The 17,753-nt window shown below is 36.3% G+C and overlaps 1 protein-coding gene across 2 annotated transcripts in view; it reads right to left on the bottom strand.

Moving 5' to 3' along the window:
- Positions 1-209: 209 nt before the first annotated feature.
- The window catches only part of APPBP2 (amyloid beta precursor protein binding protein 2), a 54,433-nt gene continuing 36,889 nt past the window's right edge, over positions 210-17,753 (bottom strand). The window contains exons 7-13 of one of the 2 annotated variants that reach the window (XM_036268417.1): positions 16,320-16,387; positions 16,137-16,242; positions 15,154-15,278; positions 12,427-12,512; positions 9,296-9,486; positions 7,927-8,092; positions 210-5,110 (exon numbers count right to left, since the gene is read on the bottom strand). In XM_036268417.1, the coding sequence (XP_036124310.1) occupies positions 4,857-5,110; positions 7,927-8,092; positions 9,296-9,486; positions 12,427-12,512; positions 15,154-15,278; positions 16,137-16,242; positions 16,320-16,387 (996 nt within the window). In that variant the 3' untranslated portion in view covers positions 210-4,856. The remainder of the gene's footprint in view (positions 5,111-7,926; positions 8,093-9,295; positions 9,487-12,426; positions 12,513-15,153; positions 15,279-16,136; positions 16,243-16,319; positions 16,388-17,753) is intronic. The other variant, XM_036268416.1, reaches the window with a different exon arrangement.

Below are 17,753 nucleotides of genomic sequence, written 5' to 3'. Positions count from 1 at the left end.
CTGTAACTGTTTTTAGAGTGCTTAAGATTCATGATGTTTCATGGTGGATTGTTTCTGAAAGACCGAATGTGACCCCACCATTCAGGAGGAAATGAAACACAGAGAAACTCAACTCGTATCTCAAATCCCCACTGTTCAGAGGCGGAGCTGGAACTGCAACCCAAATCCAGGGTCCCTTCCATTTTGAAGGCCAGCAGAATCTCACCATGTCTCATCGCCCATTTTTAGCTTTTTAAAGCTAAAAGACTCGGGGAAAGAACAGTGTAGTTTTTTGTCAAGTCTTCACAGTCCCCTGCACTAACGTAGTGCTTTGTCTTTTCCATAGTACTTTCACGGGCACCATTTCCGAATGCTGTTACCGTGAGACTCCTCTGCCTCGCATCTTTTGAACAAGAACACTTCTGTTCTGGTTCCAACAGTTTCTCTCCCACTGTTCGTTCATAAAAACAGTCTGCGATGTTTAAATAATTCCAAGTCTCAATCAAAGTGTTCAAAATAAATTGAAAACAGATATAACATGAATGCAGGAACACTGTATTTATTAGGTCAATAATTCATTTTTAGCAATACAAGTACAGAATATATCACAATGCTGGTTACAAACATACTTAGTATGGTTTAATGGTTACAAATAATGGTGGGTACTACAAGTCTGTGACAAGGATGATATGAAGGGTCATTCTGACACAATGAAGAACTGTCTTAAAAAATCTATCAATGACCTTAGGTATTTCTATAGAAATTACTGTGGCACTATTAGTGGGGATTTTCATGTAAAGAATTGTTAGTGATTTGCTTCTGTTTCATTAAGAGCTTTTTACTCTGAATCTATTAAACTAAAATCCCCTGTTGCTTAATAAAGTATAAAAATAGTACTGACCTGGTAATATTTAATAAAATGTAGCATTCATTCACATCATAAAAGTAGAACTAAACTGAAAAGTTTTAGTTACCATGGCAACATATCTTCCCATAAAAGGAATATACATAAATGAGTAATGTTACACAAATGGTACCTGCAACAGTTGTTTAGTGATCCAACACTTAACTTGTGCACCACAAACCAAGTTTTCTAAGTATCTATATATAGCATATATTTTTAATCTTAAATTTTACTTTTGAAAAAAAATGTACACTTCAACAAACTCACTAAGGCCACTCATGCTATCGATACCTAGGACTGCAATTAAAGATGGGTATTATTTAATAAATCCTAAAGTATGCTCCTTCAGAACACCAACAGGGTAAAACTGGTTTTCTGCCTAAAACATTCCTGAGATTTGTGGACAACTACTAGTGTTCATGCTAGAGATTAATCCAAATGTCAGATTAAAAAAACCCAAAAAATTTCCTAGCAAGATCTGAGATTCTCCAAAGCCAAGAGATGAAATATGTTAACTTTTTAAAGCAAAAATAAAGCTCTTAAAGTCTGCACTGATTATAAATAAGTATTTTTCCAGTAGTAACTTTGCTATCCAGAAAAAGAACAGTTTGGAAGCATCAGGGCTACACATTCTGGGGAAAAAAATAAATACCAGCTGGCAGTTAACTATACCTGCTACTTAGCAAATGATTCTTTCTAAAGTATGGCCAAAAGCTTCCATCGTGTCTTAGGCATGTGTTTACTGTTCAGCATTCTGTTTGCACTAGAAGGAGCAGCCAAGTGGCAATCTTTTCATAAGGTTGCAGCCTCTGTACTTAATCTTCACCATATTACAAACTCTTCCCCAATAGCCTAGGAACAAAGGTCTTTGTCAAATTTTTTATTTTAAAAGATGAAAGCATACAGGAATTACTACACTGGGGTTACTCGAAGCAATAGTGAGTTCCTTCTTAAGCAGAGATAGAGCTTTGATGGTAATAAAGGTCCTAATGCTTTGAGCAAAGTCAGCTATGGGGACCCATAAAAATTATGGTCTAAGAAGCCCAACCGACTCCATTAAAATGAACACAGAAGTGATGGACCACCTGTGTGGCACATGAGTGTCGCAGAGCTTCCTGATGCACCCAACTTGAGTAGCACAGAACTTGAGGAAAAGACTGGGTAAGAGAAAAGAAAGTCAGAGGATGAGACCATAGGCGTCTTATTTAACATTACTTCGCCGAACTTCCAGAAAAATCTTTAAACTTGATCTAAGTTTTCTTACCCACAACCCTACCATATAAAAAAATGTTGTGAAAGATACTGGCTATTGTGAGGTTAATTTTAATTCTTTTTCCCCTTGGAGATTTTTTTTTTAAGCCCAGAAATCATGGTGACAGTTTATCTCTAACTTATCCTAAACATTCCTACTGAAAGGATAAATCCAACACTATAAATTATTAGGGTATTAGTCAGCATTAAAACCATAAATAATAGCATATTATGTTACATCGCTAATGGAAACTGGCAGTCTTTTTTCTCAATCTAGAGTATTTGCATTAAATCAAAGTGTAAGGATTTACAGAAAACTCCATTAAAGTAGCAGTAATAAGGAAAAACTACCAATAATAACTTTTGTTTTAAAGATGAAGCTGGCTGCCACGTAACATTATTGCCCTGTGATCCTAGGCTCCTAATAGCATGTTGCTTTATCACAGAGTGTGAGCTAAGTTAAGCTCAAATTGAATGAGGCCTTAAGTCATTTGATTTTATCGTAGGAAATGTTATGTGCACAAAACCAAAAATAGAGATTAAAAAAAACAAAACAAAAAAACTTCATATGGAAACATAAGTTTCAAAATATTTATTGAAAAACAGTTTACCATGACATTCCTATACCACAAACATACCACAGGACTCTAAATAACCAACAAAAGTATACAAAGCCTATCCTGAAAATATCTTTGGAGGTATTAAAATATATAGGCCCATGAGGATAGAGCTGAGTAACTTAAAAATGTTAGTCATTGGTCACACAGACTATTTGGTTATTAATAAAGAGGTGCCTCTTGGCATTAGATTGCAATTAACTGGGAGGGGGTGAGGTACAGGTGTGCCAATGTACTCTTTTCAAAATTAAAAAGAAAATAATTCAATTTAACAAATAAACTCTGGTTTTGAAATCATACAGATATAATTTTAGGATCTGGGCTTGTGTCATCTCTTTAGGTACCTCCCCCAGTCAATCCTCTCCTGGGGAATTAAAAATACTGGCTCATAACTAACAAGACTACAAATAACAGCTTTCAATAAGGTTGTATTTGGGAAGTTCAAAAAGTGTTTAAAATCAAATTTATCTGAAACCTCCAATTAATTTTTCTGTATTGAATGTGGCGGACAGTTTAGACACCCCCCCCCCCCCAACATGCATGTTAAAAGAAAACCAAAATTCAACACACATCCATTCACCCATAGACTCCTCCAGGCAGTTAGCCAGGAATAACATCTCCAACAGCCAAGTCATGAACCCCTGAAAATAGGGGGGAAAACCCTGATTCTTAACTATAGCGGCACCAAAGAGGCCACTATAGTAAGAACTGAGGTAACAGCAAAAGACCTTTTTGTTTCTTGGATTGCTACATCTCACATTCTAAAATTTGATTACCTCAACATTAAATAACCTGACTTAAAAAAAAAAAAAAAAAAATCAAAACTCTAAACAAAAAGACAAGTTAGTGAAATAGATATATTAGGGGATTTTTCCATTTGACTCTTGAATTTCAAATAAAATGACCCAGTCATACTAAAATGGCCTAGTTGTACTAATTATTTACCATAAAAACGAAAGATTTCTAAGACTTGTTTATTTGGGGCATTCATTTTTCTATCAATCCCCACAAACCATATAGTAACCTAAAATTCCCATCTGGACAAGAGAAATTTCATGACTCTTAGCCAGTATACTTGTTAACTGCATTGATTATTAGGGTAGCATTTAAAATGAGGGGATGGCTTCAGCAGATATTTATAGACTTTCTCCTGGCATTGCTATCTGTCTGTGTACCTTGACTAAAGCTATGCCACTTAAATTGCCAAATTTCTTTAGTTTGGTGTCTATTACATGACTATACTTTTTGCATTATCACTTTTCATTATACATTTAAATGAAATCATTCTACTGATAAAAGTAAATGCAAGGGCTAAAATAATAATCTAAAGCCTCTGGTCCAAATAACCCTTTCCACATTAGGCTGGTCCTCTTTAGATCCTCCTGGTCCTGTTAGCAAATGCTATCAGAGCATCTTGCATTGTTGTACCAAAAGAAAAGGGAAAAAAAGAAAAACCAAGAGTTAGAACTGCTGGCCTATCAGCTTTTCTATTACTTACAGATCAACACTGGTCCAGTACAGATGAATCTGACAGCCCTTCCCTTGTAACAGAGCTGTGGAGTGGTTGTATGCACTTCCCTGGGTCAGGCAGCCAAACCCAAGTCAGATGTCCCTCTTCTACTAGTATTTCTGTTAACTTTTCTATACTGCATATAAAGATTTCCCCCATGAAATTTCTTTACAGTACATTATTAAATACCTCCACAAGGAAGAATTATATGTTAAAAAGTTGTTAAAATCATCCTTACATAATAAGAATGCAACTCTTAAACTCTTAAATAGTTTTATTTAGGGGTTTTTCCTTTTAGGCTTTCTGCAAAATGAATTATTTTTTAAAAAGAAAAAAAAAAGATTTCCTGTTGTCTGTTCTACTAAGTTGAAAATATGGGCCAGACTACTTATACATGCGGAACATGCTGAATATAACTGAATATATGCTTATTCCTATGGACACTCTGCAAGATAGGGATCACCCAAATAGGGTCAATGGACTGGACCAGTGTTTCAATGCAAATTCCAGCCCCCAAAAAACAACATGGTTTTGATTTCACAGTATGAATTCCCTGGAATCTGGGAAAGGTAAATTAGTTAACTGAGGTCATGCCTCAGCAGCTCGGTCCCTCAGCACTCTGAGAAATCAGGAAGGACTGCACCACTTCTTCAGTGGACTGGGGGCTGGTGTTGACGTCTTCAAGAGCATCGGTCACTGAATACTGTCGATCTCGCAACCGGTTCCAGTTAGACAGAACATTGTGATATTCAAACACTTTCTCGTAATTTCCAATGGAGTTGTAAAGTTTAATGAGACCTCGATAATCATATTCTAGTCCACTGTAACCTTCACCAAAAAGTTTCTTTCCTGAAAGTAACAAAAAACAACAACAAAAAAAAAAAAAAGAAAAGAAAAACAAAGTTCACACAATGAAATAACAAGTGGTTTCTACAAGACAATATAAGTTCAGTTCTTTAAATAGTGGGTTTGGTTTTATTGCCTTAAAAGGAATAAATTCACTTCTTTTTATCGCTAAGACTTTCAATTTTTTTTTCTGTCTAAAGCAGTTGGCTTCACCAGAATATAATTTCATAGTTTGAAGGATGGATTTGAAGAGATCTAAAAAGTAAAAAACAGCAGCACCTCCAACAGAAAAATATATATGCACAAGACTAATCATTATAGCACTCTTTATGATTGTAAAATATTAGAAATAAATGAGAATAAACAGGAAATGGTTCGATTAACCATAGTACATCCATTCAATGTTGTATTATCCATCTGTACACAAAGGAGAAAACTCTTAACTCTCTATGAAGTGAAATGGAGTGACTTACAGGGTATAATGCTAAGGTAAAAAAAAAAAAGAAAAAGAAAAAAAGAAAGCAGCCCTGGCTGGTTTGGCTCAATGGCAGATCATTGGCCCATGGCCCAATGAGTCCCAGGTTTGATTCTGGCCAATGGCACGTACCTTGGTTGCAGTTTGTCCCTGGCCTTGGTCAGGATCGTGCGGAAGGCAACCAGTCGATGTGTCTCTCTCACATCAATGTCTCTCTCTCTCTCTCTCTCCCCCACTGTATCTGATGATAAACAGAAAAATATCCTTGGGTGAGGATTTAAAAAAAAAGCAAAGTACAAAAACACCTACAGTATGCTATCTTTGTATAAGAAAGGGAAAACAAAATATTTATGTATCTTAACATTTGTGTAAAAAGATACACAGAAAGGGTAAATGAGAAACTAGTAAGATTGTTTACCCATAGTGGGTGGGTGAAAAGTGAGAAAAAAAATTTAGGGGAGCCCGGCCAGTGTGGCTCAGTGGTTGAGCGTTGATCCATGCAGCAAAAGGTCGCCTCTTCAATTCCTGGTCAGGGCACATGCCCAGACTGTGGGCCAAATCCCTGGTGGGGGGCATGCAGGAGGTAGCCAATTGACGTTCTCATCAATGTTTCTCTCTCTCTCCCCTTCCCTTCCTCTCTCTAAAATAAATTTTAAAATTAATTTAAAAAATAGAGGAAAATCACACATCTGTGAACATACTTTTCTATAGTCCTGACTTAAAGAACATTAATATTTCACATACTTAAAAAAATTTAACCAAGTAAATACAGATGGAGAAAATAAATGTTATACAAACATAAACATATGAACTTAATTATTTTTCAAATGAATAACTATACTGACCAGGTGGGGTGGGGAGGAGTAATAACCCAAGTAAATTTTGAATTCTGAGTATGTAGCTTCATACTGAAGACAAATAAAACGGGAAACAAAGAACTCTAAGTAGTAGGTTTGTTTTTCATAGTACTGTAGGTTAAAAATTCTAAAACTACTTTATGTGTATTTTAGGGTTGAGCAAGTAAAATATTACGGATAATGGGGAATCCACATATACAGATATACATGCTTTATGACAAAGGTATTACAGCAGGGGGAGAAAAACAATCTTTTGAAAAAATGGTCCTGGGTTGCCCTGGCCAGACTCAGTTGGTCAGAGCGCCATCCTTTGCACCAAAAAGGTTTCAGGTTAAATTCCCAGTCAGGGTACACACTAGGTTTTCTTTTGGGTTTGATCCCCAGTTGAGGCACATATCAGAGACAACCACTGTCTGTCTGTCTGTCTGTCTCTCTGTCTGTCCGTCCCTCCTTCCCTCCCTCTCTCCCTCCCTCCCTCCTCATTCTAAAAAAACAAACAAACAAAAAACACATGTTCTTAGGTGAGGATTTAAAAAACAAATGGTTCTGGGTCAACTGCATATCCACACGGGGGGTAGGGGGAGCCCTGGCCAGTTTGGCTCAATGGTTACAATGTCAGCCCATGGACTGAAGGAATTTTGGGTTTGAGTCCTGAAAGGGCACATATCTGGGTTGTAGGTTTGATCCCTGCTTGGCAAGTGCAGGAGCCAACCAATTGATGTGTCTCTCTCACATGATGTCTCTCTCTCTCTCCTGTCTCCCTCTTCCTCCTTTCCTCTCTAAAATTCAATGCAAAAAATATCCTCAGGTGAAGATTAACCTCCACCCCCAAAATGCAGTAAAGTGAAAGTGATCTACAACACACATAACCAACAAAGGGTTTGTTATGTCCATATTCTATTAAAAAAAACTCTACAAGCCAATTAGAAAACGACAGACAAGTCAATAGAAAAATGAAGAGTTTTAACAGGCACATTAAATAGTGATCTAGAACATAGATGATTTTTATTATTCATGTTCGTCAAAAGAAACTAGAGCCCTGGCCAGTTTGGCTCAGTGGTTGAGCATCGGCCTGTGGACCAGAGAGTCTCAAGTTCGGTTCCCGCTAGGGGCACGCACCACACAAAAAAAGAAACTAGAGATATAAAAATATATACTGTATGATTCCATTAATATCAAGTTAAAAAAAAAAAGAAAAAGAAAAACCTGATCTATGATTAAATCCAGAAGAATGGAAGGGGTAATAATTACACAAATAGTTTAATAAACTACTTTTGCCTATATTTGACACTGTATCATACTTTATACTGGTTTTAACATCAATAAATCATGTTTAGCAAAATGTTCCAGATGATTTTTGGGTATTTTCTAGAAATACTGGGCAGCTCCAAACTCATTTAAGTCTTGGTAACAACACTTCCGTTGTATAACATTTAAGACATGTTGATCTCTAATCAACTGACCAAGAAAAATTTAAAATAACATACCAATTGCTATAGATCGCAAATAAAGTTTCTCAGCATTTTCATACTGATTCATGTCATAATTATATAAAGAAGCCAGATGTCCCACTGAAAGGGCTACTTCATAATCTTCTTGACCAAGAAGTTGCTCTTTAATCTGAATTGCTTTGATGTGCATTTCTTCAGCTTCCTAAAAAAAATCATTAAGCCATACAAATCATTAGATTGTATATTTTCTTATGTCAACAATTCTTACCCAATGAGCAAGATTCTTTTAAATGCCAAAGGCATTTTATGGATGTTATAAGATAATCAGTTCAGAGAATATACTATGCTATTCCAAAAGTTAACTATGGGAAGTATTACTGATTTGGGGAAGCTATGTATATAACCTTATGGTAGTAATAGCATTCTATGACAAAAATGACAAAAGAAAAATGGTAAATAAAAAGTTGTTAGACGAAAATACCATCAAAACATTCTAAAATGAAACATTTCTTTCAATTAACACACTCTAAAATTTAACTGAAACTTGTGAAGTTTTAAATTTCATACTATAGCATGTTAATGTATACTCTTTTATTTTTTGGAGTTTTGTCAATTTTTATTCTGACAAACTAAACTCAGGTTAATTGAGGTTGTTAAGTAGATTGAGTTTCAGGTAAAATTAACGAAGCAGCTACTCTTATCCTTTCCACATGGTGACCCTAAAATGGACATTATTCAGAATTTATAACCCAAGCCCTGGCCAGTTTGGCTCAGCGGTAAGAGCTTTGGCCTGTGGACCAGAGTCACGGGTTCGATTCCAGTCAAGGGCACATCCCTTGGTTGTGGTTCAGCCCCCGGCCCTGGTTGGGGTCGTGCAGGAGGCGACCAATCAATGTGTCTCTCTCACATCGATGTTTCTCTCTCTCTCTCTCTCTCCCTCCCACTTTACCTGAAAATCAATGGAAAAGTATCCTCAGGTGAGGATAAAAAAAAAAAAAAAGAAATTTATAACCCAAAATACTAAAAGGGAAATTCAGTAAACTTTATTGCTATGATTGATAATACTTGCAATATTTGACATTTCTTGCATACCCGCTATGTACCAGGCATTCCGCTACTTGCTGTACTTAACCTACCTAAAAGCTATGTTTTAAGGCTAACTACAATAAGCATATTCACCTTTATGGTTTGATATATTTCTTATTTTTCCACGGTCTGGATTTTTAAAATTTATTTATATTTTGACAACATTTTATACTAGATATTTTCTCAAATTTTTAATGAAATAAGGTTGAAGTAAAATAAATGTGCACTTTATTAAGATTACTAAAGGTGTATTATTTGATTATACTTTATGACTTAACATTATTTAGAGAAAGAAAAATATAGTAAAACATGCTTCTACCTTAAATTTTCTCATTGACTGATAAAGTCTCCCAAGGTTTCCATAGTGTTTTGCAGTCTGTACATTGAATTCCCCAAAAGCTTTTTTAGCTAGTTGGAGCGAAGATAGGTGCAAATCATGAGCTTCTTGAAGCAGCCTCTGTTCAGTTTCTTTATTATGACAGTCAATTGCAATCTCCTCTAAAATAAGTGCTGAGTAAGAAAGCAATGATATCAGTATACTTCCAAACCATCCATCTAAACTAATCTGAGCATATAATTTAAAATTAAATGCTATAAATGATTGTTGCATATGTTTATATGTCGATATGGTTTAAAACTGGTAAAGAAGAAAAGTATTCCACTTTACTAAAAAAATACAGTGAGGGGGTGGGGGTCATTCCATTTTGCATAGTATAATGAATTTCAAATTTAAGATAAACAATGGTGCCCTGGCCGGTTTGGCTCGGCGGTTAGCTCATCGGCCCGCGGACCAAAGAATCACGAGTTTGATTCCAGTCAAGGGCATGTACCTTGGTCGGAGTTCAGGCCCTGGCCCTGGTCAGGGTCAAGCGGGATGCCACCAGTGGATGTATCTCTCTCACATAGATGCCACCCCCTACTCTATCTGAAAATAAATGAAAAAATATCCTCGGGTGAGGATTTGAAAAAAAAAGAAAAAGAAAAACAATGGTGCCCAGCCAGTGTGTTGTCCCTGTTCCATCCCCAGTCAGGGAACATGCCCAGGTTGCGGCTTGATCCGCAGTGTGCAGGAGGCAGCCGACTGATGTAACTCTCTCACATCAGTGTTTTATCTTTCTCTCCTTTCTTCTCTCTCTAAAAAATCAATTTAAAAAACTTACTCCCGCTGGTGTGGCTTAGTGGTCGAGCATCGACCCACTTACCAAGAGGTCGCTGGTTTGATTCCTGGTCAGGGCACATGCCCAGGTTATGGGCCAAATCCCTAGTGAGGGGCATGCAGGAGGAAGCCAATTGATATTCTCTCTCACCAATGTTTCTATCTCTCCCTCCCTCTCCCTTTCTCTGTCTCTCAAATCAATAAAGGGGGAAAACATTACTTAAAAAAACAGGTGTCATAAAATTATTTTGCAGAATTCATTTATATCGTAGTAGACTGTTAATACTTTGCGTTTGTTTTTTAAAGGAAAAGGCAAAATTTTTAAAGTTATGAAACTGTGTCAAGAAGAACCTAAGCACAGTTGAAAATTCTGAAACTACACTTCTATAAAATATAACCTTTAACCAAATACAACTATAAGAACTGGTTTCTTCCTACTCACTTGACCAATCAAATCAGGCATGAAGATTTCAAAGTCACATTCAAGGTTTTCAAATTTCACTTAGTCTTAAAAATCAGTCTTTTACCAGGTAATTTTATTTCTAGGAAAACTGTCCATGTGCACAAAAGTTAAGAGATTTACTTCACGACAGCATTTTTAAAGAACAAAAAGTTAAAAACAATATGAAGGTCCAAAACCAGAGGTGAGATTAAAAACATCAGTGAAAAAGATACATACCTACATGTACTAATATGGAAAAATGTTCATAGTAAGTATAAAAAGCAGATTATATAGTCCTGGCCAATTTGGCGCAGTGGTTAGAGCACTGGCCCTCAAACCAAAGGGTCCCGTCACAGGTTCGATTCCTAGCCCTGACTGGGGCCATGGGGGAGGCAAATAGTCAATGTGTCTCTTACATTTCTCCTTCCCTCCCCCTTTCCCCATCCTCCCTCCCTCCCTATCTAAAAATCAACAGAAAAATATCCTCAGGTGAGGATTAACAGAAAACAACAAAACAAACAAAAAGAAGATTATAAAACTAAGAAAAAAATGTATTCATTTATTTCATTATTGAATGAAGAAAAAAAGTCTAAAAATATTTCACCAAAATGTTGATGCTGGATTGGTAATATTTCGGATGATTTAATTAATTTTGTTTCCTCTTTTCTGTATTTTAATTTTTGACATTGATCATGTATTGCTTATGTAACTTTAAAAATGCAAACTGAACCCTGGCTGCTGTGGCTCAGTTGGTTGAGAGTTGTCTAATGCATGGAAAGGTCACCGGTTCAATTCCTGGTCAGGGCCGATGCCCAGGTTGCAGGCTCAATCCCTGGTCCCGGGGTGCCTGTGGGAGGCAGCCAACTGATGTTTCTCTCTCCTACCTCCTCTCCCTTTCTCTCTAAAACATCAATAAAAAACAAATTTAAAAATAAATAAATAATTTTTTTAAAAAATGCAAACTGAGGGTGAAGGGAAACTCACTCAGTTCCAGGATTAAGGTAAAATTTATCCACATGCATGGAGTTACCACAAGGGTGACCCAATTATGTTGGAAAAATAAATGCCTTAAATGAAAGGGGCTTGGTAGTGAATACAGGAAAAGTTAAAATAAAAAAAAGGAAGTGGTAGCCCTAGCTAGAGCAGCTCAGTTAGATGAGCATTGTCCCATGCACCAAAAGGTTTCAGGTTCAATACGTAGTTAGGGCACATACCCAAGTTGTTGGTTCTATCCCCCATCAGGGTGCATACGGGAGGCAACCAATCGATGCTTCTCTTTCTCTCTCTACCTTTCCCTTCCCCTCTCTCTCTAAAATTAATAAAAACATTAAAAAAGAAAGTGGTATTTAAGAGCCTTGCAACATTAAGGATAATGTTATAGGCAGCTGACAGAATCTTGTACTATAAAGCTAAGGTATGTGAAAATCCCATCTTCAGTTTTGCTATCCATGTTACTGTACAATAATCTTTTGTGTTATACATGAATGAATCCATGTAAATGGAGGGAGGGAGGGGAGCTAGACACTGCCACTCATTAACAATGTTATATGAGAGAAGCAAACAGCCTTTCATTATGAACCACTGGAAGTTCTTATGCAGAGTTGCTGGCTAATACTCTTAAATTAGTGAATCGGCTATCTTATTAATATATAGATACAGTCTAATCCTAAGCACTACCCCTGAAGAAATAAACAAATACTCCTATTTTATACCATATAGAATCAATTAAAAAATATCAGAGATATCTATTACAATTGATAGCCAAAGAAATCTAATATATGTATATATACAGATACAGATAAAGATATGGATATAGATAGACATTTATTGGAGACTAAATTACAAAGGGTACCTTTCACCCTCTTTGAAGAAGCCAAAAGAAGATGATCTTCAGGTAGGATGTGGGTAATGATACCAATAGCTCTTTCTGCATGAAATCTGCAATACAGATAGATATATTCTGGCATTTCCTCCCCACCCCGCCTTCCCTCTCAGGCTTTCTTACTTCCCTCCCTCCCTTCAACACTGTCATCAAAATTAAACCTTCAGCCCACCGTTTGGACAGAAATGAGCAATACAGGTAAGTATAGTCTGGTATTTCTTTTTAGTTACAAGTGATTTAAGCATTAAAAAAACCCCACAATATATAATACTGACAGAATTTCTAACACTCTTGTGGTAAAAACAAGTTTTTTGTTTAAATTTCCATCTGCTTGTGGACTAAACTTTTAACATCCAATGGATTTACATCTCCCTCAGAATAAACTACGAGGTTGTTATTAGAGTCTATAAGGTTCAAAACTATCTTTTACTGGGCTACCTATCTAACCTCAACTCCTGACATTTTCAAAAACAACCTTCTCCTCCCCACTCTGGTCACAAGGGCCTAGCAGTTCTCTGCATATGCAAATCATGTTCTTACCGGAACTCTTACACTCCATTTATATGGAAATGCTCTTCCCTTGAATATCCACAGGGCTCCCTCCTCACTGAAAAGCCTTTCTAGACTAGCCTTTACAAAAGTCCTTAAATCATCTACCATCACTCTCTAAACTCGGCTTACTTGATCCTCCTTCACAGCATGCATCCTCACCTGGCAGGTTTGGTTATTTGTTTATGGCCCATCTCACCAAGCAGAAGGTAAGCTTTTTGTCTATCTTAACCACCAGTTCCTTTCAAAAACTAAGACTTCTATATCCATCTTCCAAATAATCATTACTTTTTCATTACATTAAATGTATTCTAATTGCCAACTGTCTGTTTAATTGTGTTTAATCTGCTGTTTAACCTGTCTACTGAGTTTTAATGTCAATTACTATTTTCGAAGTCTAGCTATATTTTCTTTTTCATAACAGCTCTTTTAAAAAATCTATATCTTTATTGTTGTATTACTGATGTCCCTCCTTTTTTCTCCCATTGACTCCCTCCCTCCCTCCCTTCCCTTTAACAGCTCTTATATTAAGATGTAACTCATACCACACAATTCACCTATTTAAAGTGTACAATTCAGTGGTTTTTAGTATATTCACAGAGTTGTGTACCCATCACCACGATTTCAGAATATTTTCACCACCCCAAAAAGAAACCCTGTACCCATTAGCAGTAACCCTACTTTTTCGCCAACCCCCTAGCCCTGCACAACCAACCCACCTTTACTTTCTGTCTCTATGAATTTTCCTATTCTGGATATTTCACATAAACGTAATCATACAAATGTCCTTTGTGACTGGCTTCTTTCACTTAGTACATGTTTTCAAGGTTCATCCATTCTGTAGCATGTATCAGACAGATGTTTTGTTTTTAAATCTGCCTTTTCTTTATTTTCCCTCCAAAATATTACTGATTCCTTCTTTTATATCAGGGTCAGCAATTATTCTCTGTAAAGGGCCAGACAGTAAATATTTTAGGTTGCATGGGCCACACACTCTATCCCAACTACTCAACTCTGCTGTTGTAACGTGAAAGCAGCCAGACAATACATGCGCAAAGGAGCATTGCTCTGTTCCAATAAAACTTTATTTTGCCTGCAGGCCGTAGTTTGCCAATCCATTTATATTTTTAATCATTCGAGAATACTTACTTTATTATGGTATCAACCAAAAAGTTCTGTTAAACGACATTTTTAGGGTATTAATCCTATTCATTATGTCTGCTGACTCTCACTCATAAGGAAATGCTGCCTTACTTATTTTTAATTGTTTTTAAATGGTGAGTTCATCTTAGGTTGAACTGGATCTATAGAAAGTCTATATGGTTTGAGTTAAGGGTTATTTCCCAGAGTTATACATTTTCTCCTGAAAGGCAATCCAAGAGAAATAGTAGTCTCAGAGTGCTTTTCAATGTATTTCTGAATTTGGGGACGCCCCATCACAAGAGTGCTACATGTCTGTAGTTATAAATTCCCCTGAGGAATTTATGACAAGTTTCCCTGTCATCTCTCTTGCCAGCAGGCAAAATTTTTCCCCCTAGTCTACCCTTTCCCTGAGGGTGTAGCCTTGATCCTAGCTTCATGTGAGGATTTCAGTTCTAACTCAGCTTCCTGTGGACTAAATACTTTGTCTCTTAAAACACCAGGACTGCTGTTCAAGGAAGATTTACAGAAACTTGTAAACTTTCCCACGACCCCAGAGTAGTTACACCAGTTTGGATTTAGGTCCATTATTGGCCTGTGGAGATTTCTTCTCCCTTGCAAGCTCAGTTATACATTTTACAAAATAACTGTATTATTCAGTATTTCTGTGTGTTCTGGGCAAGAATTTTTTAGGTTAAGTTTGCCATTTTGCCAGAGGCTACTACTGTTTTACTAAAAAAAAAAATTATTAAAAAAAAATATTCAAAAGTTGTTATATTTTTATGAAAATATGCAAGTCTCAATATTAAACCATGTAAACTCTAAACAGATGGCTTATAAAGTGGTATGATTTTTAAAAACGTCAAGAACATTTTAGGCATCATGTTAAAGCTCCAGGAAGACATATTTAATGCATAAAGTACATTAAATACTACTGTATTAGGAAAAACAAAACAAAACAATAGCAACAAAATTCAATCCCTCACTGAAAAGGAACATGGAACTTACAGTGCATTGTCAAATTTCCCAGAACTATATTGGTGAACATAAGAAGAATAAGCCAAGTCTTCATGAGCTGTTGCTACATGGATATTTTTGCCACCAAACACCGACTGCCGAATGTCAAGGGCTGCCTGAAAGTCATCAAAATAAATAATACTGTAGATCCTTAGAAACCACTACCCAGTTAAATTAAGCATCCTAGTAATTTAAATATATATTCTATTTACTCAATACCACCAGTTTTGCAGGAAAGTCCTGCTGTTATTTAAATCACAATAGAACAGCCCCACCAGTGTGGCTCAGTGGGCCAATCCCAGTAGGGGGCATGCAGGAGACAGCCAATCAATGTTCTCTCTCATAGATGTTTCTATCTCTCCCTCTCCCTTCCTCTCTCTCTAAAATCAATAAAGAAAAAAAATTTTTTAAATAAATAAATCACAATAGAACATAAAAGTTACCTATAAGGCTTGATTTTCTGAAGACTAGTCTGAATCAAAAGGCAATGACTTATAATAAAAACCATTCATGTATCTTGAGAATCACATCAGTATTTTTCTCTCTGTGTCTCTTAGAAGTGATCTATAAAATCAAGAATACCTTGTCCAGAACATAACACATCATTTACTGAGAATGGCTCAGATTAGGCCTAAAATAGCCACTACTGACCCTCCCTTCTTGCTAATGCAAAGGCAGCTATAATGACTCGCCTAAATCAATACCAAGGACAAGTCACCATCTAGAAAAATGAAAATGAAAGAGTGGTCTTAAACAGGAGCCCACAATCCAACAACTCTTCTCCTGGATGATTCTCTTTAATTCCTAAAACATTAACTTTTAAGCTTTCTAGATATTATTTAGTTAAATAATGGTGTGCCACATAAGAGGAGGGTCTTTTAAAAGTTACTTTTTTGAGAGTAGTTTATACACTGCAAACAAGTACAGGTCAGCAAATCAATTTAGGTTGAAAGAAAAAAAGTGTATTAACATACCTGATAAATTGCAACAGACTGACAGATATTATCTACATTGAGTAAGTAGAACCCATAATCTAGCAGTGTATCAGAATATTTTGGGTGTTTGGATCCAAAATGATCCCTATAAAAAGACACAAAACTATTAGAATATATAGAGACAGATCATTTGAAATGGTATTTTAAATAACAATCACCTACCGTGCCAAATACACTGCATGTTTAATTAACTGTTCTGCCTTCTTAAATTCACGTTTTACAACACAAGCCTAAAAATAAAAAATTATTAAATAACTCTCAGTTACTGTGTTAAAATAAGTATCGTTTATATATTCAAATTATAGTAGTCAAAAACACCTTCAAACATAAGTAGAAGTGTTCTATTTGTAATTTCTTTCCTTCCAACTTGAAAATTATATTATAAACAGATCTGTATATATACAGTGAAATTATAAAGATTAAAATGTTGCATGGCCAGTATGGCTCAGTGGTTGAGCGTTGACCCATGCACCAAGAGGTCACCAGTTCAATTCCCAGTCAGGGCACATGCCCAGGTTTTGGGTCCAACCCCAGTGGGGGACATGCAAGACGTGTCCAATCAATGTTCTCTCATCGATGTTTCTCTCTCTCTCTCTCTCTCTCTCTCTTCCTCTCCCTCCTCTCTCTATAAAGTCAGTAAAGAAAAAAAAAAAGATTAAAATGTTGACAACCATGCCCAATACAAACCTGCTATAACAAAGTTACCTTACAAAGTTGGTACATTCTCATCTTTTAATATTAAAATAAAATGGTGGGGGGTATAGAGCACTATGTTATTTTCTAAGATACTTATAGTCCAGTTCTAGACTAGCTTACAACTATCTTGTAATTTTCATCTAACAATTTTTTTTAATGTTTTCATTGATTATTTTAGAGAGAGGGAGAAAGAGAAAGCTTGATGTGAGAAAGATCGATTGGCTGCCGCCTGCACGAGCCCAAAAATTAGACATGTGCCCTGACCATAAGTTGAACTGGGACCTCTCAGCCCATGGGATAATGCTCAATCCACTGAACCACACCAGCAGGGCTCATCTAACAATTTTTAAATGCACAGAATTTTGAGTTTTCCTTTTACTTCTTAAAATATTTTAATTTACGAGAATAACTAGTAGTTAAAAAACTCTAAATATCATTTACATATAGAAATATAAATCTTGCACATATATTTAGTTGTCTTTATATTAAATATATGTCTTGGCTGGGTAGCTCAGTTAATTAAAGCATCATACCCACACACCATTGTAAAGGACAAACACATGTTATGTAAATGTACAGAAAAGTTTTCCATTAGGCAAACCTTACCCCCTGAATTTTAAGAGAATGGCAAGAACTAGCTCCTAGAGTTAACAGATAACCACTGCATTGTATAGATAACCACTGCTTTGTGTACACCGAAACTGCTTGCTCCCTCAGGCATAACAGCTAACCGCAAATATCTGCTTCTGTAAGTGCTTGCTTGCTTGCTCGCACACCCTTAGCCCAAATTCCTTAACAGGAGCTAAGACAACTATGTAAGTAACCCTCCCCCTGACCTCGGGGCTGCTTTCTCCTCTGCATAGGATGGGACAGTCGCAGCGTGGCTAATAAAGCTCTCTT

The sequence above is a fragment of the Molossus molossus genome, unplaced genomic scaffold (genome assembly GCF_014108415.1).
Source record: "Molossus molossus isolate mMolMol1 unplaced genomic scaffold, mMolMol1.p scaffold_m16_p_19, whole genome shotgun sequence".
NCBI classification, from domain to species: Eukaryota; Metazoa; Chordata; class Mammalia; order Chiroptera; family Molossidae; genus Molossus; species Molossus molossus.
Note: the sequence above shows the minus strand (reverse complement) of the source record. Positions and strands in the feature narration are given on the sequence as shown.